The 26,407-nt window shown below is 37.8% G+C and overlaps 1 protein-coding gene across 2 annotated transcripts; it reads right to left on the bottom strand.

Moving 5' to 3' along the window:
• Nucleotides 1–23,903, bottom strand: PLEKHF2 (pleckstrin homology and FYVE domain containing 2). 2 transcript variants are annotated; one of them, XM_033202315.1, is made up of 3 exons: nt 23,605–23,887; nt 6,240–6,336; nt 1–2,653 (listed from the first exon to the last, which is right to left on the bottom strand). In XM_033202315.1, exon 3 carries the CDS (start codon nt 2,637–2,639, stop codon nt 1,890–1,892), a length of 750 nt encoding a protein of 249 aa, XP_033058206.1. In that variant the 5' UTR covers nt 2,640–2,653; nt 6,240–6,336; nt 23,605–23,887; the 3' UTR covers nt 1–1,889. The 2 variants fall into 2 exon arrangements, with proteins under 2 accessions (XP_033058206.1, XP_033058205.1); XM_033202314.1 differs by lacking the exon at nt 6,240–6,336 and having other exon boundaries at nt 23,605–23,903.
• Nucleotides 23,904–26,407: the final 2,504 nt, after the last annotated feature.

Genomic DNA, 26,407 nt, shown 5'->3' with positions numbered 1-26,407 from the left:
TAAGTTGTAAAATATTTTTTATTGTAAAAACAAAGTCAATAAAGGTTGACAATGTAAATGTTATCTCAGAACATTTCCCCTTGGTTCCTGAATTTGCTAGATTCCTATGTACCAGCAAGTCTCCATTAGCATTTCTCAGGTTTCATGATCCTTTTCAGATATGTTGGTTGATTATATGTATATATTGCTTACAAACAAAAATCCACCTGATATTAAAAGAAACCCAAAAAAAATCATAAAAGCAAGCAAACGAACAAAAAACACTAGTTTTGTTGTGCTTTTCTTTCACATTTCCTACAGGGAGATTTGTATATCTCAGATGCTTTCAAAATCTAATAGGTAAGTAAAATTAGTGCCTTAACCAAACAGTAAGATACCAAAGAATCCTTCATCACAAGTTACTGAATCAAACTTCTCATGACATTTGCAGTATATTCGGATTTGAAGATTTTTTTTAATTTAGAATTTAAAACAAACTTTAGACTGCTGATTTTCCATATTTCAAAGACTGTAGCTGTTTGCAGCATATAAATGGAGAGAGTAGTGCAAAACACATCAAGTTTTATATGATAAATATATACTTTCAACCTAATGGCTGCCTCAAAAGTAAAGAGTGAACAATGACTTCTCAAAATAAATCTAGATTGACTTTCAGTTCACAATTTAGAAATAGCAATTGCTACTCTATTTCCATAGATTGCAAACTGATTTCAGATACAGATTACACATACAATTGTTTTACAAAAATAGAAATATTGTTTGGGATTTTACAAAACTTTATAAAATATAACACTATATTTGCAAATTCAAGATAGTTTCACACTGAAATAGATAATACTTCCACGATATGAAGTCTAGCCAGACTTAAAGTGGTCTGCCTTGAGACCATCCTTACACATTATTTCTTCCAAATCTTCTAGCCTAGGTAAATCTGTGCTCTAACACAGGCTTTGTAAAAAAGAAATTGTTTATTTTCAAGGGTTTTATAAGATTTTCAATCCAGAAATAATGTTAAAGCAGATGAATTTATATCTAAAAATATGTCTTACTAAAGGTGGAAGCTAATGCAGTATAATTCTATGTAACTGATAAATTTCAAACCAAATTCCTAAGAATGACAACCTATTATTAATTTAAAATATATATTTGATAATTACAATTTGGGACCTATATAAAACAAATATATAATAACTATTTTATGGAAAAATATTTATTCATATAGAGTGAAAATACCTCCAAACTTAGTTATTTGTAGCTGTCGGATGAGAAGTATTTCCTAATTACACCCATTCATAAACACTCACTTTATCACTTCAAAGAGCACCAGTGTATTTTTTCAAAATCCAGAAAGTAAGAAGGTAGGGGCTTATTTCATGTAACAGTGCTATTATGATAAGGCACCACTAGGTATATGAAAAAGCCAAACAAAGTATTTCCAAATCATGTGTTTTTGTTACTGGTGTTTTAACCAGTAGACAGGATGGTTAGAAAAAAGCTACTAACATATTAATGAACCACATTATAACCCCTTTCCCACCATTCTGTGCTTTTAGTTTTACCTATAACAGAAATGAAAACAACAAAGTAGTACATGATCTGTTAAACAAACATCTTTTCCCAACCTTCCAAGAAAATAACCTAAAAATAAACAAGAATAAGAAACAAAAAATGTATCTGATATATTTGCAAAAGTCTATCCCTGTAGAAGAGTGCGAGGAGTGGGAGAAGGCAGGGGACCTACTTTCTATGGAATATATTGAGGCACATAGGTTACAAGTTTCTCAGGCAAATTCATGGCTAGAACAAAACAGAGAGCTCAGAATCTTACATTTCCCCCAAAGCTGATTTCTCAGATAGCCACACCTGATTAAATACTCCCAAATGTGTCCTTAGTCACTGCTGTCATCATCATCATCATCATCAGATATATCATTTAAAGGAGACTTCAATGACTGACTATAAGAGTCTGATCTAGCAGGCTGGCATGTGGCCATGTCCCCAGTAGAAAGTAGGTCATAGCAGAAGTCACAAATCCGCACAGGCTTAGAGGACTGGCTGGGAAGAAGAAATCTCTTTTCAGAGCAGGGCCCACAGACAACAAAACCACATTTGCGGCAATGGTGGCGACGATTAACAGGTGTGAATTTTGCTTTCTGACAACGCATACATACAGTTGCCTCAGAGTCAGGAACCCAGACAGCAGCATGTTCATTACTGGGTGTCTTCCCACTTTTGGAGAGTAAATCAGTAACACATTTATTTATGTGATTCATCCATTCTGATTTCTCCGTAGCAGTGGCAGCATAAACTGCAAAAGATTTAGTTGGTGTCTTGATTAGCCATCCATTCCTTAAGTCTCCCTCATCTTTGATGGAATCAATAGTGACATTTTCCAGGGGAATAATATGTTGTTTGTTATATTTTTTCTTCTGGATGACAATATTGCCATATACAAGAATATCATTAAATAAGAAAAACTGCCTTGCTTTGGGTTTTTTTCTGCACAACTTAGTCAATACTCCTTCTCCAATAAGAACTCGTCCAGGTATAGTTAAAGGTTGACCAGCTGCTCCGAAACAGTTTTCCACTATGCTTATACGTCTAGTATTTGCTTCACTGTTTGCCAAGCGATCCACCATCTTTCACTAATAGCCTTTTTTAAAAAAAAAGAAAAATAAATTAGCACATATAAATTATAAATTCCTGTAAGTTAATTATACATAAATTTAAGCTAACAAATCATTGCTTCTACACAAAGGCAAAATGTTCTAAAATTCTTTCCCTCTAAGATAATCACTAAGCACACCAAAAGGGCTAACATGTCTCAGTTTTTAAAATCATCAAAAACACTTATTTGTCATCTCCATGTAGCACCACACTAGTTAAGCAGGTATTTGTAAAAGTATAAACTTCCTACAGACATAATTGAATGAAAGATGATTGGATAATTAACATAATTTATCTCTGCAAAATAATGTTCAATGAAATGTAATCTCAATGGGATTCTGAACAATAGAGAACAAAATGTTACATAAACTAAGAAAAATGACTACTATTTTCCCAGTAAGCTATTACCACTGAGCTACAGCCTTAATTACCTCCTGGATTACTATAACTGTTTCCCAATATGTCTCCTGGCCTTCAGTCTTGCCCCCAAATCATCTTTTGGCAGTGATCTCTAAAATGTTAATTTGACTCTATCATTGCTCAAAATGATCCCTTAGCCTATTAAATACAGGGTGTTCAAGGCCTTTCATTACTTGGTTCTTCCTTGTCACTGCAGCCTCACCATAAGTCACTCTTCACCTCAAATGTTACATTCTAAGAACACTCTGCTACTTGTAGTCCATTTCACTGCTGTTCCTTTTACTACTTACTACTGCAGCTAACTCAAACTCATCCTTCAAGACTTAGTTTACGTTATCATATCTCCTCCAAGAAGCCTTCTTTAAACTCCCATGCTAGACTAAAACCCTTCCTGTGACCTATCCATATTCCATGTATATTCTAGCTTCACTTTTACCAAAGGACTGAAATCTGTTCCTCCATAGACCACTGCAGAACCTAAAAAGCAGAGATCATCTGACAGCTATGTTTGAAACTGATATGGTCTGACACAGCAAAGGTACTAAAAAATGTTAATAACATTTTAACAATGTGCAAAACACCATATTAATCTAAACATTTAATCTACAAGTCCAATATTAACTTCACTCAAGTCCCAGAGTTGTATCCTATTTCAAACCTACTAAACTCATACTACTATACTATAACCCAGTCATATTAAAGAACAACAAGCCTTGAGAAGAAGCACATTTAAAGTTTAAAGACTAACAGCATAGTACAAGTTCCAGTATTCAGTTCAAAAACTGACACTATAACCCTTCTTGGCCTCCATTATAAAGGACACTAGAATTCTGGTTATTCCTGAATTCTGTCTCCCTCCAAATCTAGGGTCTTTGTAAAGCCCTTTTGTCCTCCACGAAGGTAGGATGTGGCAGGCCTAAAAGTTGTTCCCAAGAATAGGATAACCCATGGTTCCAAACTGGAAAGGTTTCTCTTTCTAATTAGGACTAATATGCCAGCCAATTAAAAGTCTACTATCCTATGCACAAGTATATCACAGAAAAGGAAATAAAAACAGCTAATAAACAAGAAAAGAGGCTCAATCTCTATCATAAAGAAATGATATTAAACATTAGTGTATTTTTCACTTAGATTAATAAAAATTTTTAAACTTACTAAGATGCAGTACTCATAAAGGTATAGGGAAATAGGTACCCTTGTACAATACACAGAGTATGTGCATTCATCAATCTAATTAAAGAAATTTCACTCACATGCATAAAGATATCTTTATATCTTTATATCCTATGTACAAGGATAATCAGTACAGCATTGTTTATAACAGGAAAACAACTGGAAAAGCTGCAAATATCCATCAAGAGAAATTGGTTGAAAAAGTTATGACATACCTTTAATCATATCTCTTGAGAATAAGATAGATCTAAAACTAGTGACAAGGAAAATGCTCAAGATCTTCAGGTGGGGAAAAGAGATGCATATCCTGATCTCATTGTTATTTCAAATAAATACCATATTTCATCATATCTAAGATGCTATAGATTTTAAGACATATTTATGTACAACTGATAAAGAGAAAAATGTTGCCAATTAAACCACAGCATACCATTGATTATAAGACAGCCCAATTTCAAAGACATAAAATATAGTAAAAAATGTTTCTCTTTAGACTCAATGGAATACATATTTCAAAAGCATAATCATAGACATCTGTATATGTAAGCACACACAGAACATAAAGTTAGAAAATATATACTATACTATCAACAATGGTAGTTTATCTCCGGAAAGTCTAATTATGGATCATTTTTTCATATTTTACATTATATTCAGGCATTCAACAAGTATTTGTCAGGCACTTAGGATCCAGGTGCAGGAAAAGTAAAAATAAACAACACAGGTGATCATACTTGAGTATGTGACAATAAATAAAAATTTTTAAAAAGAATGAATTAAACTATACAGGCAAGGTCCCTGCTCTTCAGGGTTTACATTCTAGTTGGGGAGGGGGAAAGAGAAAACAAAATCGAGAATCTAGTACTAATCAATGCTATGATTTTTTTAAAGTGATTTTTAAAAGAAACTGAGAGTCACTATTCAGACTAGATGGTCAGGAAAGGCCTTTAGTGGTGTCATTTCACCTGTACTAGATGGGCAGACATAAGAAGGGGTAAGGATAGGGGAGAATATTCCAGACAAAAGGAGTAACTGCAAAGGCCCTAAAGCAGGAAAAGATGTTGGCACTTAAAAAAAAAAACTCACAGATCTATTTATCTCCACCTGAATCAACTACTGAGTCCACTCATTTCAACATATAGTTATTAATTAACTCATATACAACACAGATTTCCTATTATTGCTACTATGAAAATTAATACTATCATAAATTTGTAGAGTGCTTTTCATATTATTTTCTGATTTGAACTGTTTGAAATGCCTATAAAGTCACTAGAGAGGTTTTCATTGTCCCCCAAAGAAGCATCTAATAATATTAGCTGAACTGTGGGCTGATGAAGACATTAAGGCACAAAGATATTTAATAATGTAAAAGCAAAACTTAACCTGGGATGAACTCTACTCATAGGGAGTCCAACCAATGTGCTGAACACTTTGCACTTACTACTGTATTTCCCTCTTGCAGCAACCTTGTGATACATGCACTATTAGCTCCATTTTATGGATGAGTAAACAAAGAGGGGTTAAATAACTTGCCCAAGGCTGTCACAGCAGACCAGGCCTCAAATCTGATTTCTCTGTGATGTTACAGTATGTTATGGTACACTAATTTTTCCTTCGAACTCCACTGACTCTACAAGAACTCTAAGGAAGCTATTAACTAACCTCTGGACCTTCACTGCAAACCCTAAAAATATTGAAGATAAGGGAATATTATCTTGAACAAATCACCTGAAAGGATGGATATGTCATGATTTACCCAGCTAGTCTCTTGATAATCTTTCATTGTCCAAATTTTTCAATATATTAAGTCTAAATCTTTGTTCATAAATCTTTCTCCCTGTTTAAGAATGATGCAACTTAAGCGAGGTTTGGGGCATTATGAATTAGTATATGGCTGCAGCAAAGCAAATAGCTTTCAAAGTTTGACAATGACCAACATAAAACACATTTTATATTGCAAGGTTACAAACACTCACATAATTATTTCAACAATGATTGATGCATTATTTTATCTTCATTTATTTTAATGATTCTGGCAGCCCACTTGATTGATTGATGAGTTGTCACCTATATCTGAAAAACAATGGGCATACACAAAACCTAAGGCCTTTGGCCTTAAGCAGCCTCTTCCATTATCCTCTTTCATTTTCTGTATGTGTCAGACATAAAAAAAGATAGTAAGCGCTGAACTAAAAAACCCAGGAATACACAAATGCCCTGCACACACACACACACACACACACACACACACACACGAGAAAGACAGAATGGTGGTAGGGAAATAGGAACCAGCAAGGAAAGAAAGGAGTGGGGAGAGGTTATCAAAAGGGAAATCAAAGTGCCACTTTTATCTGGGTTACAGCTAGATACCCCAAATAATGTTCTTTGGTAAACTGGATTAGGGCACTACCATTTGGCTCAGGGCCTAAGCAAGGCCTCCCCCTTCCCCTAAAGCCCAAATCTAAATTTACTTCCAGCACACTGAGGTGCCCCAAGCAGTAAGAATACTATACTTTTGTGAGAGGACTAGAATACAAGATTACAGGGCCTAGCCAAGGACTGAGTCCTTCCCATATCCTACTCGTTGAGGGGCACCAAAAGAGGAAGCAGAAGAGAGCTATAAACATGGTTCAATTTGAGTAATGTCTAGTTTTCTTGGGAAGGAGTATCAGTGAATATAGGAGAACTAAGAAGAAAGCTTTCCCATCCCCTCGCGGAAGTGGCTTCACAGAACAAATTCCAAGAAGTAAACAAAAGTACTGGGTCAAAAGGCAGGAATAAAGAACCTCGCTACCTTTTACAAAATTTCCATTCTGGAAGTAACACCAATTTACCAAGCAGCACAATGACAGTATCCGTTCCATCTTGTCCTACATATGGTATTTTTCTTTAAAAATGTCAGCAAGCATGACAGATTTTTTAAAGCATCTTGCTTTATTCATTTGACTCACTTTTATTTAGTGTTTATTCATCCAACAATTATTCACTGAGCACTCTCTAGATGCTGGGTATTACACTTTTCTTCTCAGAGCTTAGAGGCCAGTGGAAGAGAAAGCCAATAAATAAATAGGTAATTCCAAAAGATGAAGTATAATGAAGGAAATAAGCCGGCTGTCAAGATACAGGGGGAAACTCATTTAGATTGAGTAGTACAAAAAGGCCTCACTGAGGTAGTATTACAAACTGAGTCTTAAGGGATGAGGAGTCAGCCATGCAAAGGAAATATTATAAACAAAGGTCCTAAGACAGGAAGGAAAAGTACTTTTAATTGAATGTTTTATTCTGTAGCTATCTAATGAGGTCAATGATTTTCTAATGTGTTTATTAATCAATTGCATTTTAAAACTATATATTTAGAGGTTATTAATCTGAGTGTGTTACACATAAAAGCTATTAATCCTTTGTTTTCCTATTAATCTATAGTTTTATGGTGTTTGACACGAAGTCAGTTGTATTTCTTAAGCAGTTAAACTTACAGATCTTTTCTTGGTGATTCTTCTTCCATCACTCCTAAGCTTCCCTATCCAGATATCAGATGCACCTATTTATTATCTATGCTTTATGACACAAACTCTACATTTAATCATTTTATCCACCTAAAAGGTATTCTGGCATAGGTAAAAATACTTTTTTGCTTTTCCAATATTTGCATTCTAAAAGAGCTAACTGTTCCAGAAACACCAAGAACTGTGTGACCTCAGACACCCTTACTTGTAAATGGGAGTAACAGCAGATATATCAAGGAAAAGATTAACGAGATAACATATATAAAACGTTCAGCAAGTAGTCAACAAGTGGTAGCTTGCATTAATGCTATTAGTAATCTAACCTACTGATTGATGTCACTCTCATATTAAATTTTTACCTATTCTAAAACCTGCTTCCAGACTATCTGCTTTAATCCATTAACCTGTTTCATATTTCCTATTTCAGTACCATATATCTGGTAGCTCTATTCTAGACCATTACTCAACTTTCTTAAAAACATTTTAACTAATCTTGTTTATCTGTCCAGATAAAATCTACTTAGAATAGTGGTTCTCAACCTTAGCTTCACATTGGAATCACAAGGCAGATTTAACCTTTGGCATATCAGAAAAAAAATGTTCACTTAACACTTTTTATTTTTAATATTTTAAGTAATTTTATGACTAATTTACAAAAATAATAAAGGGGTAGTTTTTAAAAAAAACTAAGAGAAAGCTTCATAAACACTTAAACATAAGAAAATTTTTAATTTCATCTTTCTCTGATTTTAAAGGTATATATATCCAAAATAGGAAACATCCTTTGAATGAAACTTTGAATGCATGAACGTGGATTATTTCCATTTTTTGTCCTTAGAAATATTGTTAATTCTTGAGTTTGAAAAAAACTCATCTAGGAAATCATCATTTGAAGACGCACAGTCTAAGATTTCACTTATACAATTAAATTCACTATCATTATTAAGTGTTGTTTCTTTGCATTTATCTTCTGACTTGTATAATAGTTTTAAAATGTCTTCCTTCGCTTTTTTTTTGCTATTAAAGACAGAAAATAAAAAATGAAAAAATATGAATTCTCAAATATGTTAAATGAAAGTTTAGAACAAAAATGCTAAAAAGGATGATCTCAAAACTGTTTTTGTATCTTTTTGAGAAATGATAAAGTAGTGATGCTATATTTCACCATTGCATCATCCTTCTTGGCAATTCTATCACTCTTCCATTTTCTTCTTTTTGGCATAATTGGAGGAAATTAATGAATAATGATTAAATAATTCACAGGAAAATGAAATAGCAAAATGCTTCAAGATATAGGAAAAGCAAAATCACTAAGATCCCATAATATATCTTAGATTTATAAATGCCCAAAGAAACCATATGGTAACTGCATGCTAGAATGAGTTTTATTTTGCTTTTTAAAATAAGTAAATTTTGTTTTTGTTCTTTGGAAGACTTTAAGAAATGAGTTATAGAATATGAACCAATATAATAATTAAAACTACTCAGAAAAGAAACCCAAAACCTAAAATTAGGAACAATGAATTCTGCTCGTAAATATCAAGGGTTAAGAAACATCAATACCTAGATTCTTCCCCAGATAGTCTAATTTTACTGGTCCGGGGTATGCAGGGTAAGACCTGTGCACCAGAATATTTTTAAAGCTCCTCAGATAATTGTAACATGTAGCTAAGGTTTAGAACCATTGTTTAATTATGATAAATAAATAAAAGAATAAAATCCCACTGAAATGTTGATGAAACTTACGTTATACCCATAAATTAATTTAGATTTAACATCTTTACAGTTTTGAGCATTTAAGGGTGATAGTATCTCTTCCCAAGGCTTCAAGTCTGTTATGGCATAGTAATTTTGTATGTTTCTTCTGTAAGATAGTTACACTTCTTAAATAGGCTCCCAGATTTTATATACTTTTTGTTGCCACTTTGAATCTAAGCTCTTTTTCACAGCATGTTTTCTAATTAGTTAAAATTGTTAATAGGAAAACTATTGATACTTGTTTCTTTTCACATTCAGGTACTTCATAGAATTCTATTAATTTCAACAGTTTTCAACTTGACTTTTTTTTTTCTCTCTCTTTTTTTTTTTACATTGTCTTCTTTTCCAGCAGTGCCTGGCAGTGTTAATTCACAGTTAAAATGTAAAAATTAGAGCAGAAGCATATCTTTTATAAAGCCAGCTTTTATATACCAATTTTTAAAAATAATCAAAGGTTTCAAGTTATCTTCTGCACACTGCAGACAAGAACTGCATTTACATTGTCTAAACTCCATCCTAGTCTTTTGGTAACATCCTGCTTTTAAAGTAGCATGTTCTTCAGTGGGGTGTCTACTACCTGTTAAAAATGTAATTAGAAGAGGAAAAACTCTTTAAAAAAAAAAAAAGAGAATCCTACTTACAATTGAGAAGAGAGACCAAATGTCATAGACTAACTACTATGTCCTAGTTCTCTCTACTGGAAAATCAATACTTATCCTTACAGGTAAGTTTAAAATGAAAACAAATCTAACTTGATTTCTTACATATACCTATGATATCTGTTATCAGTGAGCTTCAGTATTCAACCGTGCATTATAGTGGAAAACCAATGAACTATGAACTAAAGGACCCGGATTCTAATCTTGGTTCAGACACTAAATAAGTGATTTCATATGAATTACTTACCCTTTTTTTTTTTTTTTTAAGGAAGAAAACATAATTTTTAAAGCCCTTTCAGTCCTTAAAATAGTGAGTCTTTGATAGTAAATGGGCCATATTTTCTGGTTTACTGTAGACTTACTTGTCTATGAGTAAATTTTTAATCAAATTTATGACTCTTTTAATCTCAATCAAGATTTTAAAATTCATGTTACCGATGGACTGAAACTTTACAGAAAATGTAAAAGGAAAGGAAGAAGCTAACGAGCAACTGGAGAACAGAGGTAAAAACAAACAGCAATAAACTATCAGAGGTACATCCTCCTGAGCAAATGTATAATATCAAAGCAAACTATTCCTTTCTTAATACATCTAAGTCAAATGAACAAATATTCTGAGTACCTACCTTCTGCAAGGAACAAGACAGTTCTTACTTTCAAAAGTTCTACAGTTTAGTAGCCAGAATTATAATCAGGGAATTCTCGGTAAGAGTCTCAATAAACCATTAAGATGATAAAGCAAAAAAAGAAATACTTGAAAATTTAGAAAATTGCATTTGGAATTTTAGTAAACTCTACTTATTCCATCAAAAAGAGAGGTCAAGATTTTTTCTGTCCCTTTCCACCAGGATTTCTGCCACTGTGGCCAACCAACTACACAATATGTGTTGTAAAAATTACTAGTGATAGGCCGGGCGCGGTGGCTCAAGCCTGTAATCCCAGCACTTTGGGAGGCTGAGACGGGCGAATCACAAGGTCAGGAGATCGAGACCATCCTGGCTAACACAGTGAAACCCCGTCTCTACTAAAGAATACAAAAAACTAGCCGGGCGAGGTGGCGGGTGCCTGTAATCCCAGCTACTCGGGAGGCTGAGGCTGGAGAATGGTGTAAACCCAGGAGGCGGAGCTTGCAGTGAGCTGAGATCCAGCCACTGCACTCCAGCCCGGGCGACAGAGCGAGACTCCGTCTCAAAAAAAAAAAAAAAGAAAGAAAGAAATTACTAGTGATAAAAGGAAGAGGTTCATTTCTTTGGTAAGACAAAACTTTCATATGTTAATTTTAAATTTATTAAAATTGGATTAAGAAAAATGGAAACTTCAAAATTCTGAATCACATTTAGACAGAGGTCATTTTTTTTTCTTTAAATCTCTCATAGGCACCAAATGTGCCTATTACTGAAAAGTAGACTTATTCTACAATCTCAGCCAAGAAAGAAAAAAAGGAAGTAACATTTACTCGGCACCTACACATGTGCATAATAGCACATCCACATTATACTCTTTCATTTAATAATCTCGATTTTGTTGCGATCATTACTTTAATTTTACAAAAAAACTGAGTCATGAACTAATTAGCTAAGCAATTATCAAACGGCCTCACAGTTTTGTTTTTGTTTTTTTCCCTGGGTTTTTTGTTTTTTGCTTTTTCTTGAGACAGAGTTTCACTCCTGTCACCCAGGCCGGAGTGCAATGGCAAAATCTCGGCTCACTGCAACCTCTGCCTCCCGAGTTCAAGCAATTCTCCTGCCTTAGCCTCCCGAGTAGCTGGGATTACAGGCAGCCACCACCATACTCTAATGATTTTTTTATTTTTAATAGAGACGAGGTTTCACCATGTTGGCCAGGCTGGTCTTGAACTCCTGACCTCAGGTGATCCATCCGCCTCGCCTCCCACAGTGCTGGGATTACAGGCTGATTGGTGCGTAGTTTGAGTTTGATGCTCACCCTGACCATAAAATGTAGTAGACAGCTAAGCTGGATGTAGCTAGAATGAATAAAAGGCCTAGGCTGAAATTAATTAGGGGGTTGGGAATAGGATGGGGGGTTCACAGGAGAAGGGCAATAGAAAAGGCTAAGGTTGGGGCAGTAATATAGAGGATAATGGTGGATGTTCAGGGTTCTTTAGTGAAGAGTTTTACTGTGTTGGCGAAGGGTTGTAATAGCCCACAGGGGCCTACAATGTTAGATCCTTTGCATAGTTGTATGTAGCCTAGTATTTTTCGTTCAATAAGCGTGAGGAATGCTATGGCGGCTAGTAGGGGTGCAATAAGAAGTAGAAGGTTTGTTACAGGCATGGTGTTAAGAAGAGGAGTTGAACCTCTGATTATAAAGTTTTAAGTTTTATGCAATTATCAGGCTCTGCCATCTTAACAAACCTTGTTCTTGGGTTGGGTGTGTGGTATTCTATTAGATTAAGATTATATCATCTATGGAGAGAGGGCGCTTTGTGAAGTGGGCCCTATTTCTCTTATCCTTTCGTACAGGGAGAAATATAGAATAGACAGAAACCGACCTGGACTGCTACGGTCTGAACTCAGATCATATGGGACTTCAATTGTTGAACAAACGAATCTTTGATACCTGCTGCGCCATTAGGATGTCCTGATCCAGCATCGAGGTCATAAACCCTATTGTCGATACGGACTCTAGAATAGGATTGCGCTATTATCCCTAGGGTAACTTGTTTCGTTGGTCAAGTTATTGGGTCAATTGTGCATATTGATTTGCTTTGGCTGGTGTGGCCTTAGCATAGGTTGTTCGGAGGCTGGGTTATGCTCCAAGGTCACCCCAGCCAAAATTTTTAATGCAGGTGCAGTAATTTAAAATCTGTAGATTTGTATAGTTTTGATTGCATTAGTAAATTAAAGCTCCATAGGGTCTTCTCGTCTTACTGTTTTATGTCCGCCTCGTCACAGGCAGGTCAATTTCACTGGTTAAAAGTAAGAGACAGTTGAACCCTTGTGGTGCCATGCATACAAGTCCCTATTTAAGGAACAAGTGATTATGCTACCTTTGCACAGTCAGGGTACCGCAGCCATTAAACAAGTGTCACTGGGCAGGCAGTGCCTCTAATACTGGTAATGCTAGAGGTGATGTTTTTGGTAAATAGGCGGGGTGTTAAGTTTGCCGAGTTCCTTTTACTTTTTTTAAACTTTCCTTAAGAGCATGCAGGTGTTGGGTTAACAGTATGAGTAGTATTGGGTTTGTTTTTTGTTTGTTAATATTAGGCTGTGCCACCGTGCCCAGCCTTTTTTTTTTTTAAATGCATATTCTTTCCATTATACCTTCACCTTCAGAAATAAATACGGCAGAAGTATTTTTTGCATATGGACCTATATTATGTATTTGGAATAGCCACTGACAAAATAAGAGGAAAAGAAATTACATATCTATGGTAATAACCATAAGATACACTCAAAATGATTCTTCAAATACTAAAAAGAAGTAAAAGGCAAAGCTATGACGAATTTAGGGTACTAGTAAAGGCAGTTTCATATAGGTAAGATTTGATAGCGATATAGTATGTAAGAACAACTAAGTCATAGTTGAAGATTTTAGAAAATGAGTTTGGAAAATCAGAACAGTCACACTGGAGGTTTAAAAACATCTTTAGAGAGGTAGGAGAGAGGGAACGAATATGGATTTCAAGTTCTAAACAAGCCCTTTAAATTTTACTATTTAAATCAGGGGTGTCCCATCTTTTGGCTTCCCTGGGCCATGCTGGAAGAACTGTCTTGGGCCACACATAAAATACACTAACACTAATGATAGCTAATGAGCTAAAGAAAATAAGAAAAGAAAAAAACGAAAAAGACAAAAAAAATCACACACACAAAAAATCTCAAAATGTTTTCAGAAAGTTTACGAATTTATATTGGGCACATTCCAAGCTGTCCTGGGCTACATGCACCCCGTGGGCTGCAGATTGGACAAGTTTGATTTAAATCATCCTACACAAGGCAAGATTAATATTCTCTAACTATTGCTATAATCAAGTAAGTCTATTCAGAAACCAGATTCCTTGGGCAACAGAATCAAACCTAAAATCCTTAACCTGGTATTCAAGGCCCTTCACAGTCAAGTCCTAACCTGTTGCAATCTATCCTTCCAGTTTTACCTCTTTCTCTACATTCTCTTTGTTATAGTCAAATCAGACTACTAGCTATTACCAGAATATGCTATGGGCTTCCTTCCCTACCTCTAAGCTCGGCATGTCCTCCCTCCTTTGTTCTTCTCTATTTACTGAAATCTCACCAATTCTTCAAGACACTCAGTTCAATCACCTCACAGCCAAATATTGGGGCTGGGTATATCCTATGGCCAGGTATATCCTCATACCATTTTATTTGTACCACTTTATAGCACTTATAGTCTATTTGTTTCATAAAAATGTGTGTACTTGCTCATTCCCAACAGATGTGGAGGTTTCTTAAAAAAAGATTATTTCCTCCAACTTTGTACTTGCAACAGCACCTTAAAAAATGCTTGTATAAATGGCATCAATGTGCACTGAACTGAATATGATCAGCAGTTAGAAGTGGCAGCAGCTCTCAATCTTGAGTTTGATGAAAATCAAAGACTTCATTTTTAACGTCTACATTAATTTTCACAGAAAACAGGAACCACACCCTACCCATCAACTGCTTCACTAGACCCACAGATTTTAAATTTACAAGCAAATGTTGTGGCCCATTTCAGTACAGTATATAATTAAAAATTCTAAGTATTGAGCAAGGCATATCCTGTTTTTTAAAAAATTTCAATCTCATGATAATATATATAAATGATTTCTTCGTTCTCCAAAAAGCACAGCTGTTTAGTTAGTAAATAAAAAATGATGATTACGTGCATATTTTCACCATCACAAAACTCAGATTCAAAAACTCACATCATTTCTAAAAGTATTTGTACAGGGGCAGCTGTACAGTGCTGACAGCTGTAAAGAAAGCATTGGATAATATCTAAAAAATAGCTTGGGCACAACGGCACAAGCCTGTAATCCAGCACTTTGGGAGGCCGTGGCAGGTAGTTCACTTGAGCCCAGGAGTTCAAGACCAGCCTGACCAACATGGTGAAACCCCATTTCTACCAAAATTACATAAATCAGCCAGGTATGGTGGTGTGCACTTGTGGTCCCAGCTACTCGGGAGGCTGAGGTGGGAGGATAGCTTGAGCCTGGGGGGCCAAGGCTGCAGTGAATCATGACTGCACCACTGCACTGCAGCCTGGACCACAGAGCGAGAATCTGTCTCAACAAAAAAAAAAGGAATTAAATAATATCTGAAAAATAAACCTCGTAGAGCTCAACTAAAACACTACTGAGGAATTAGTTATCCTGTCACATCCCTGGCCAATTTTCTTTAGTATCATTCAAAACAGTTACAACCTGTTCACTACATTCAAGGTTTATATGTTTGGTGGAAAAAAGAACAAAGAAGACACTAGGAAATAAGATATATGCCACAAGGTTTAATACAAAACACAAGGAGGTAAGTATCATAATAAAAATATTAGCAAAGTAGTAAGGAAGCAAAAAAAGCAGAGTGACGGCATGCCACAGAGAATACAGCATTTGAACACTGTAAACAGGTGAAGAATGAGCGGAATTTAAGAAGGCAAAAAAAATGGCTAAATAAAGGCACAAAGCTTTGCAAGTAAAAACTCACATAAAAAGTCACACTGGGTGGGGCGCAGTGGCTCACGCCTATAACCCCAGCACTTTAGGAGGCTGAGGCGGGTAGATGACGTGAGATCAGGAGTTCGAGACCAGCCTGGCCAACAGTGAAACCCCATTTCTACCAAAAAAAATAATAATAATACAAAAATTAGTCAGGTGTGGTGGCATGCACCTGTAGTCCCAGCTACTTGAGAGGCTGAGGCAAGAGAATTTCTTGAAACCAGAAGGCAGAGGTTGCAGTGAGCCAAGATCGCGCCACTGCACTCCAGCCTGAGCCACAGAGCAAGACTCCCTCTCAAAAAAAAAAAAAAAAAAAAAAAAAAGTCACACTGTACAGCTGCAGCAGAAGCTGTAGGGGAGTTATTAGTGGGAAAAGAGGGAAAAATAAGACAAAATATTGTTAATATCTGAGACTTCCTTCTGAAACTTTTGGAAGGAGTGGCCTGATCTGATCTGGATTTTTCTAAGATAACTGTAGAAACAATGAAAGATAAATTGAGAAGGAAGAGACTGAAAACAGGATCCAGTTGAAAAGTAACTGCAAAAATAGAGGGGAAAGTTGATGAAGAGTCTGAAGCTTACAATAGGAAAAGAAAGGATGGGTCAGATTCAGAACTGCAGACTGGATATAGAAGAGTAAAGCTAAAATTAATCTCCAGGGTTTTAGTCTAAGTGATTAATTCAGAAAAGCAAATTAACTTTTAACAAATTCTAAGTAGCCAAACATTTATTATCACTTGCTCTGTGCAAAGCAGTATTAAAGGAGAGAAGATACTCAAAACTGAAAACCTTTGTGGAAGAGAAAGACAGCTATATTCTCATGTTCATATAGACAACTATATATAATTCAGTTGTGTTTCTATAGGAAAGATGATCATGGGAGTATCTGACAAGGAAAAAACCGAAACAAGGAAGGGGTTTGGTATCCCTATAGTGTGCTATAAACTGAGGTATACAGTTAACTTAAATCTGTGCAAAGTCTAACACAGCAGAGGAAAAACAAGCCAAAAACTTTTTTTTTAACTTTAAAAAAAAAAAAAAAAAAACAGTGATGAAGGTCCCAGGGCCAAGGAGTTGAGGTGGGATGTAATTTTGACCAGGTAGAACATCTAGGAACATGTCTTGAAATTCAAGCTGGGCCTTAAAGCAAAAGTAGTAGCTCAAAGTATCTGGGGTTTGGGTATGGATAACGGTAAACAAGTCTATTCGCCCAGAGAGGAAATAATGGAGCCTAGGTCAGAGGAGGCAGGGTCAGGAGAAGGCATAGTGATAAGAAGTCTGGTAAAACAGGGATGAGACAAACTGCAAAAGAAAGCAAACATCAGATAAAGAGTTTACACTTTATTATACCGGCCATGGAAAGACAAAGGTTTTTAAATAGAAAAATATTAATCAGACACAGAAGCAGTACACAGGATGGACTGAAGAGAATATAGAGAAGAATGAGGACAAAGAAACCAGTCATATGAGGATTACAACAATCTCTAAACGAAAGGTAAGAAAAGACTGAACCACAATAATTGGCAGATAATGGAGGCATAGCAGACAGGATTAGGAAATAACTGAATACGTGGATGAAAAGGGACTGTAAGATGACTTCAAAGGCTTAAGGGTAAGCCACTGGGCAGATGCTAGCTTTGTTTCAGCAGAGAGAAGATATCAGTCTGGGACATATTTATCTTGAAGTCCTCCAGGGCATCCACAAGACAAACACTTGTGCGGGACAGAGATACCAGGATGGGCAGGGAGCTCCAGGACAGACAGATTTGGTAGTCACCCACCTAGAGATGCTGGCTGATGCTGGAAGAAAAACGAGGGCGGAGGACGAAACTTTGGGGAACCCCTACTTTAGAAAGGAGGAAAATTAAGAGAAAAAAGAATGGAACACAAAGGAGCACAAAGCACCTTTTCAACCTGCTCTCACACGTTTCACAGCTCTCAGAGACTAAATAACCTGTCAAAAGGTCACAATCAGCAGTGGGACACACAGGAAAAAAAAAACAAGGATTAATGGCAATGTATAACAATAAAATATCTGAAATTTTTACCCACAAAAATTTATCCTGGAGAAATAAACTGAAGGAAGGGGGTGGAGGGGGTGTGGCATATAAAACGTTTTCCCACTATTAACTCTAATAGTGAAAAACAAAACCTAAATTTCTAGCTGAGGAATAGTTAAATACATCACAAAAAGCTATCATAAAAGAAAAATTTTATTACCTAAACTTTGAAAACTTCATCATTGGGGGAAGAATATTAAAGTAATATGGCAAAGGGTCAACATTTACTGATTGACTGATGGGACAGGGTCTTGCTTTGTCACCCAGGCTGGAGTGCAGTGGCACAATCTCAATTCATTGCAACCTCTACCTCCCAGTCTCAAGTGATCCTCCCACCTCAGCCTCCTGAGTAGTTGGGACTACAGGCGTGCCACCATGCCCAACTAACTTTTGTATATTTTATAGAGACGGGGTTTTGCCATGTTGCCCAGGCTGGTCTCAAACTCCTGGACTCGAGCAATCTGATCTGCCCACCTTGGCCTCCCAAAGTGCTGGGATTACAGGTGTGAGCCACCACACCCAGCCAACGTTTTTAATATACAAAGGGCTCCTGTAAATCCACAAGAAAAAAGGAAAATATCCCAACAGAAAAATAAACAAATATCAATTTAAAAAACTGAAAATGACCAGAAAATTTTAAAAATGACTCTCAATCCCAATCAAAGAAATAAAAATTAAAATGATATTCATATATTACTCACCTCTCTAAGATGTGGTAAAAATGGGCCTTCTTATCCTTGACAATACTGTATACACACTGGAACAACTTTTCTAAATGCCATTTTGGCAATACAAATGCTTTAGAAAGTTTATACAACAGTTCTATTTCCAATAATATATACAAAAATTAAAAGTGTACAAAGTTGTCCACATGAAGTTCACTCTAGCTTTGTCTATAATATGGAAAAGCTGGAAATAACCTAAATATTTAACAATAGGAGACTAAATAAATTATGGCACATCCATTAATTTTTAGGCAGTTTTTTAGAAAACATAATATTCAATGTGAAAAATTGTTAAAGCATTTTATTAAAAGTTTCTAAACAGCACATATAGTATAAGCCGATTTGTTATTTAAAAGTGGTTGATACGCACCAAAAAGTTAGTAGTGGTTATCTCTAAGTACTAGACTAATAATATTTTGATATGCCTAATTATCTTATAATGAACACATTCTCTCATAGACAAAAAAAAGCCTTCCAGTTTGGGAAGAAAATACAAAGAAGAATGTGTAGAAAAATATAAGTATAAAAAGCAAAATATAGTTGTATGTACAATTAATAAAAATATGAGCAAAGAACACAAAAATCTTTTTCCCCAACTGTTGTTTAAATGAAAGTATAAAGAATTAAAAATAGTTCCACTTCTGAAAACGGGGGGAAAAAAAGATGAAGTTGGTGCAGAGAAGAAAATAGAAAATTCACATCATAAAATCTTAATCATTTTAGAAGGAAGCAAGGTCAAAGTCAAGTGTTTCCAGACTGGGGTTAGCAACCTGACTCGAGTGAAAAAGCAACAGAGAAAATAAGTCAACTTGGGGATAAGAAAAAGATTAGAAAGTGACTAGTATATAGCAGGTAGAAAACAAGTATGTAACAATCACCAAAAGTGTGACTTTGGGGGAGAGTGTGGGGCAGGGACAAAAGTAGAAAACTGACCGGTTATACCCAGCAAAGGTCAAGGAGAGGAGGGACTATGTGGTATAGTGAGTTCACGGTTAGAACATGAACTACAGAGTTCAAGGTTGAAAAGAAGGAAGACAACTAATGGCCTAGGAGGGACTGGAGGTGACAATAAGGACAAAAAGCTGCTTCACCAGTTATGACAGAAAAAGAGAAATAGACCCTTGCATCGCCATCTGGCCACAAGGTTCAAGACTTGAGGTAGAGTGGTTCTGAATGATGACAAGTAACATGGTCATAACATGCAAGCTGCTGTTGCAGAGCAGCAGTGAGGGTCACTGGAATTAGTGTAGTTCCAAATGTGGCCATTCTGGCCAGAAATGAATGTAACCCTTACTTAACCTCTATGCACTTCGCTTTCCTCAGTTCCAAGTATTTAATACATCCTTTCTAGCCTGACTGACAGGAATGTGGCTGGCAGCTAACTCCTCTGCATTTTATTCAACTACAAAATGAAGAGCATAAGAAAGGAGATGGGAAATTGAGTTAAATAAAAGGTTCTCCACCTGACTGAACACTAAAGTCAGGGGTGCTTTTAAAAAGAGGCAAAATTACCTATGTTCTGTCCCCAAATCCAGTAATTCTGATTTATTTGTCCTGGGGTGGGATCCAGGCAATATTATTTCTAAGTAGCTCCTCAGGAGATTTTAATGTGCAACCAAGGATGAAAACTGAACTAGGTATTCCTACAGGCTGCTTCCCTTTAAAAGTTTTTAAATTCTATGATTCTATATAATTCACTGTCATTCTGTTCATGTGTTAAAATAATACCTACTATCGTATTCCAGGCCCTTCCACAAACATCGAATCTTGGGTGATCCTCACGATAACACTGAGGCAAATATTTCTGTGCCCATTTCACAAATGAGTCCAGTGAAGCTTACAGAAGTGAAGCGGCTTGTTCAAGAGTCACAAGCTAGCAAGGAGCTGAGCCAGGACAAGGTTTATTTGTTCCAGTCCATCCTACATGCAACTGGGTTTCTTTCCAGTGCACTCACAGCAACCATCTGAATGCCTTTTATTCTCTTCCCAGGACCTCCCTAAATTGAGCACATTAGTTTGTGGTTTACAGTTTGACAGGGGAGAAAGTTATCTTGGGTGGGCACAGGAAATAAACCCCGAATTCTACAGTCTAAATTACAGAATTACAAAACACCTTAACCTAGACAGGTTTTCCAACTTAAAACAGCACTGTGAAAGTGTATCCATCAAGTATTTTTAATTCAGTTAAGTCAACACATACACTGCTTTTAAATATAAGCAGGCAGCTCATGTACAAAGCTGGTTCATCAAAGATAAACAACAGAAAAAAAAATTTTTCATATACTTTCTATTAAGCAGGGCATTCTAAAACTTCTAAGACAATTCCGGCAAAACAATAATCAATAGAGCTATACGGGATTTGTTCCAAGAGCTTAAATGTATAAATACGACCTTTAAAATTTTCAAGCATTAACAATATTTCCATCAAGTTCAAATACATTCAATCACACTTAAAATTATGATTATAATCCTTTTGATGATCCATGATTTCTCTCTCATACATCAGTAATTATACTTTAATCCATTATCTACTTAGAAATTTCATAAATATTCAAGTTCTGTACTCCCAGGCCAAAATTCACTCAGTTACTAAGGTAAATTATCAACAAAACAACAAAACATATATATATATGTGCGCGCGCGTGTGTGTGTGTGTGTATATATATAAAAAATAAACCAATTTGTGGATTTAATGGAGTTGATGGCATGTACTGGGAAAAAGACTACAAAGAAGATTTAACTATGATGCTCATGGAATTTACAATTTCATAAGAAATTCATGAAGCATATTTACAAGGAACAAACATATGTGTTCTCATCCATTCAAACCTTTCCTGAGCATCTGCTATGTTCTTGGCATACAGGGAATGAAGAGGCAAATCAGCCCCGATGTGTTGCCTGCTGTCACGGAGATGTCATGACAGATCTATGCGATATTTACAGTAATACCATGGGAGAAATTAATTGATTTCTGGGGAGAGAAAGGGAGTGGAATGAGAGAACAGAGCAGAAAAGGCTTCAAAGAGTACAGGCTTAAGTATTTTTAAGGAAAAATTTCATCACAAGGATCACCTGTAAATCAGCTCGCTGGGAAATAAGTATACTGAAGAACTAAATTCAAGTCAGAGCAGTGATAAGAGCAAACGAGATGGACAGATTGCTCCAGAAAACTGAGTTATGTATCCTACAAAGTTATGCTATAGGAAAAATGAAAAGGTTTCAGAGTCATAACATCCCAGTTAAATACCAGCTTGGCTGCTACATTTGTGAAATTAGTTTATTTCATTTCTAAGTAAGAAATAAATATAATGGCATTTACTTGACAATGAAGCAAAACTAAAAGAATTCTTAAGAACAACAGAAATTGGCAATAGAGCCTGAGCAACATGGCAAAACCCTGTCTCCACAAAATTCAAACAAAAATTAGCCAAGTATGGTGATGCGCGCCTGTAGTCCTAACTACTCAGGAGGCCGAGGAGGATCACCTGAGCCCCGGGAGGTGGAGGCTGCAGTGAGCCGAGATGACACCACTGCACTCCAGCCTGGGCGACAGAGAGAGAGACCCTGTCTAGGAAAAGGAAAAGGAAAAGGAAGGAAGAAAAAAGGAAAAAGAAATTGACAATCAAATATGAGCAGAAGCTGTATTTTTAGATCTAAAAAGTAAAAGTCTCCAAAAATTTGGGGTTTTAGGGCTTACTGTATTTAAGAGGCTTTTCAGTTCATTTAACAGAATTTTAAAGCAAGATGTCTTCATTTAAAAATCATTTAGATTCATTTGCTGAGACTGAATCTTTTCTTTTGATGCTTAGTCACTACACTACTTTTATTTAGAGGCCGATTACGTGTGCTTTCCAAATAAATAGCTTAATACCATTCATCCCCCGTGTGGTCGGGACCCAAAGAGATTATAATGAAGCCTTCGTTAATACTGAATTAACGTGAAGACCCCACGAGCTACCAGAGTATTAAAAAAAGGTAAATGCTCAAAACACGGTAGGCATTCACCCTTAAAAAACTAAAGGGAGGGGGGAAAAACTTCAAACTGTCAGGATCACTTCTCCTTATTCTTAAAAGAACACATGCCTTTAAGAGTCTCAAAGTTAGTGTCTAAATTTTTCTTTAATGAGTCTCTTCAGCAACGTACTACACAACACGACAAAGAAGGCATTCATCAACAACGTGTTTTGTGAGTCTATGAACTACCGAGGAGGGCTTAGGTGTCTGTAACCTTCATACCCACTTCCACCGCACACTCAAGTTATTGCTGGAATGTACGGAGAGCACACAAGGCTATTCAAGCAACACCAGCAGCGCGCTCTCGGCCTTCAATCACGTTTTTAAAAAGAAAAATAAATTCGGCAAAGGATCATAAAACTTTAAAAGGCTCCAAATAAATAAACCATCGCTTCTATCACAGCAAGTTCTGCGGGGCCATTTTTTTCTCCCAACTGACATACAAATATGTAGTTCAGGTCACAACGTCCCCGACACGCAGACCCTGCAAACTTTTCGGCCAGCAATTTGTTGCGACCCTGAGACGCCCCTGGCCGTGTCCGGGACCCCAGTCCTCAGGCGCCAAAACTTCTCGCCCGGCCCTGGGGCTCCTTCCCGCGTCCGCCGGCCCCCGCCCCGCAGACCTGTGGACCGGACCCTCCCCGGCGGTCCCCGTTCCCCGGCGGCGGCGGCGGCGTCCTGCGGGCGCGCGCGGCTTGCTACCGGGCTGGCGGGCCGGCGGCAGCGACTGGCCCGCGGGCCGGCCCCGGCGCGAGGGGAGCGGCTGGGAGCGCCCCGTTTCTCACAGACCCCAACATGGCGTCGGCCGCCACCGCCCGCGACGACGACACCTCCCGGCGCCGCGACGGCTCCGGGACCGCGGGAGGAAGCGCCCGGAAAGTTTCACGTCTCCCCTCCCGGCCCGCCAGGAGCCGGCGGACCACCCACTCGGGCTTCACCTACCCCGACGGCCGCAGGCGGCGGCGGCAGCGAAGGCGAAGGTCCGATCCTCCTCGTCGCGGACACAGGGCGCGGACTCTGCCCGTTCCCCACCCGGGCCTTCCAGGGTGTGTGCGGTCCGCAGCCCCACTCAGCCGGCGCGATCCAGACGCGGTGGGCGGGCCGGACGCCACCGCAGCCTCTCGCAGGTGACTCCCCCGCCCCTCCAGTCGAACCCGACAACGGCCGCCTGGGCTGGCCTCTCCCCTGCGCGCGCACGGGCGCGCCCCCGCCCACACTCCGGGCGCGAGCGCGCGGTCACGAGCACACCCACACCGCTCGCTCCCCGCCCTTTCTTGCCAGTTCCCTCGCCCCGCCCCTCGCGCCCCTCGCGACGCGCCCTAGGGGCGGGGCCTTTGGCGGAGGCCACACCCACCCAGGCCTGCCGCGGGCGGAGCTTGTGCGTATGTGATGTCTGGACGCGCTCCCGCTACGCGTTGAGGTGCACGTGGGGCGCCTTACCTGACTTTCCTGACTCCGACCAGCCCTTAGAAAGTATTGCTCAACTGTCTACCAAGTTCTTAGGGAGACTGGAAGAATAGAAGGAAGACACCTCCCCACCCACAGCAGGCCTCCCCAGGGAACTGAAGAACGAGAAAGGCAGGCTTTGGATTTAGATGCCCAAAGGCGTCGGTACTGGCATTTGCTGCTCCCATTTAGCACAGCAATCCTTCCCGTCACACTTTCCCTTTGCTTTACCTAAAATCCCTCCTCTTGAAACCTAGGGAACTGCGGCGACACACACATACCCCACGTGCTCCACCCAGCCCTTTCTTTTAAATGCATACTTTAGAATTCTGGTCTTTCCAAAACTTTGACGACACAAAACCCCATCAGCCTACCTCACATACCTAGAAACTGTAATTATAGCATAGTATATAAGGTTAAATGTGCCCTAATTAATCTGATAGCTAATTGCTCTGGTGGGTGCGTGGAGAGGTAACGAAGTTGCTTAGGGTAGACCAGCGATGGGGGCGAGGTGGGGAGAATAGCATATTTATTTTAAACAAAGTGTGTGTGGTGTGTAAGAGAAAATTGAGTTTTGGTAAGTTTTATATTTCTTATTAATCTATTATTTCAGTAAGTTGTTTTAACCTGCGTTTGATTGCTGTTGAATTAGAGTCACTACCAGCCAAGCTGCACGTGGATGAGCACCTAGGGAAGAGAGCAGACTTGGGTTCCGCCCTGCTCTTCCACCTGGGATCCTCCTCCCAGGCTTGCTGCCTCCCATCCTCCTCTATTTCAATAGAGTTTGTCTCTGAAACAAGTCTTTTTTTTCTTTAATTAATAATTAGAACAAAATTGGCAAAGATGAACTTTTTCTAAATGGGGAAAGTTGTATGATCGTACACACACAATCTTTCGTGTCTTAGAGTTGTCTCTAGATGAGTACGGAAGTCGCCAGGGCCAGTCGTTTGTCTGTACCATCACTCCACCTCATTCACCTCTACGTGCACAGAATATCTACCAGTGGGGAAAAGGCAGGACTAAATAATGCCTAGAATCCTTTTAAATTTGGAAAGTAGGAATTGCTATGTCTGGTTGTCTAAGGTCAAGCCTAGAGCATTAGTTATCAAATATTTTTGGTCACTCACTCTCATTAGTAAAAATGTTTGCCCTCCTCACTTCTCATGTACTTATTTAGCTCAAATAAAGTGCATAGATAGAAGCCAGAATGACTGTAATCAAACATTGGCTTTGCCTCTAACAACCTTGGCACATCCAAATATGACTTTGGTTTTTTTCACTTGTAAAATGAAGATAATGAAAGTATATATCACAGAGTCATTATGCAGATTAAATGAATTAATATATGTAAATCATATACCTGGCACACAGTGCTTTACAAGTGTGAAATAAAATTATTACATATATAATATACACACTTATATAGTGCTACATAAGTGTGAAATAAAAACTGTTACATATGGCCAGGCGTGGTGGCTCATGCCTGTAATCCCAGCATTTTGGGAGGCCGAGGCGAGCAGATCACAAGGTCAGGAGATAGAGACCATCCTGGCAAACACGGTGAAACCCCAACTCTACTAAAAATACACAAAATTAGCCGGGCTGGTGGTGGGCACCTGTAGTCCCAGCTAACTGGGAGGCTGAGGCAGGAGAACAGATTAAGTAAACCTGGGAGGCGGATCTTGCAGTGATCCTAGATCACACCACTGCACTCCAGCCTGGGCGACAAAGCAAGACTCCATCTCAAAAAATTTTTTAAAATATTTTTAAAAAATTGTTATATATGTAATATACCCAGCTACTCAGGAGGCTGAGGCTGGAGGATCACTTGAGGCCAGGCGTTTGAATCCAGCCTGGGCAGCATAGCAAGACCTAGTCACACATACACACAGAATTATATGTATAATATATGTGGTGTATATTTATATACACACATACACCTATTATAATGTACCTAGTATGTTAGGTACATTAAAAAACAACATACACACACACAAAAAATCAGAAATAATGATTTTAAATATATATGTATATATATATGTATGTTTTCTTTCTGTACTCTTCATAGTCTATGCCCTCTCTGGGCTGTATGCACCCCAATTTGGAGACTGTTGATTTAGATCTGCGCTAACACAGTAGCCACTAGCCACGTCTTAATTAAATGTAAATTTATTTGTTAAAAATTTAGTTTCTCAGTCACACTGACCACATTTCAAGTGCTTAATAGCCACATGACTATTGGACAATGCACATATGAAATATTTCCATCACTGCAGAAAGTTCTATTGGATAGCACTGA

This window comes from Trachypithecus francoisi, unplaced genomic scaffold (genome assembly GCF_009764315.1).
Source record: "Trachypithecus francoisi isolate TF-2019V2 unplaced genomic scaffold, Tfra_2.0 Lachesis_group7, whole genome shotgun sequence".
Taxonomy (NCBI): domain Eukaryota; kingdom Metazoa; phylum Chordata; class Mammalia; order Primates; family Cercopithecidae; genus Trachypithecus; species Trachypithecus francoisi.
The sequence above is the reverse complement of the archived record's forward strand: the minus strand, read 5'-3'. Positions and strand labels throughout refer to the sequence as shown.

Coding starts and splice junctions, on each gene's coding strand:
- PLEKHF2 (XM_033202314.1), bottom strand. CDS start 2,639: ATGGTGGATCGCTTGGCAAACAGTGAAGCAAATACTAGACGTATAAGC.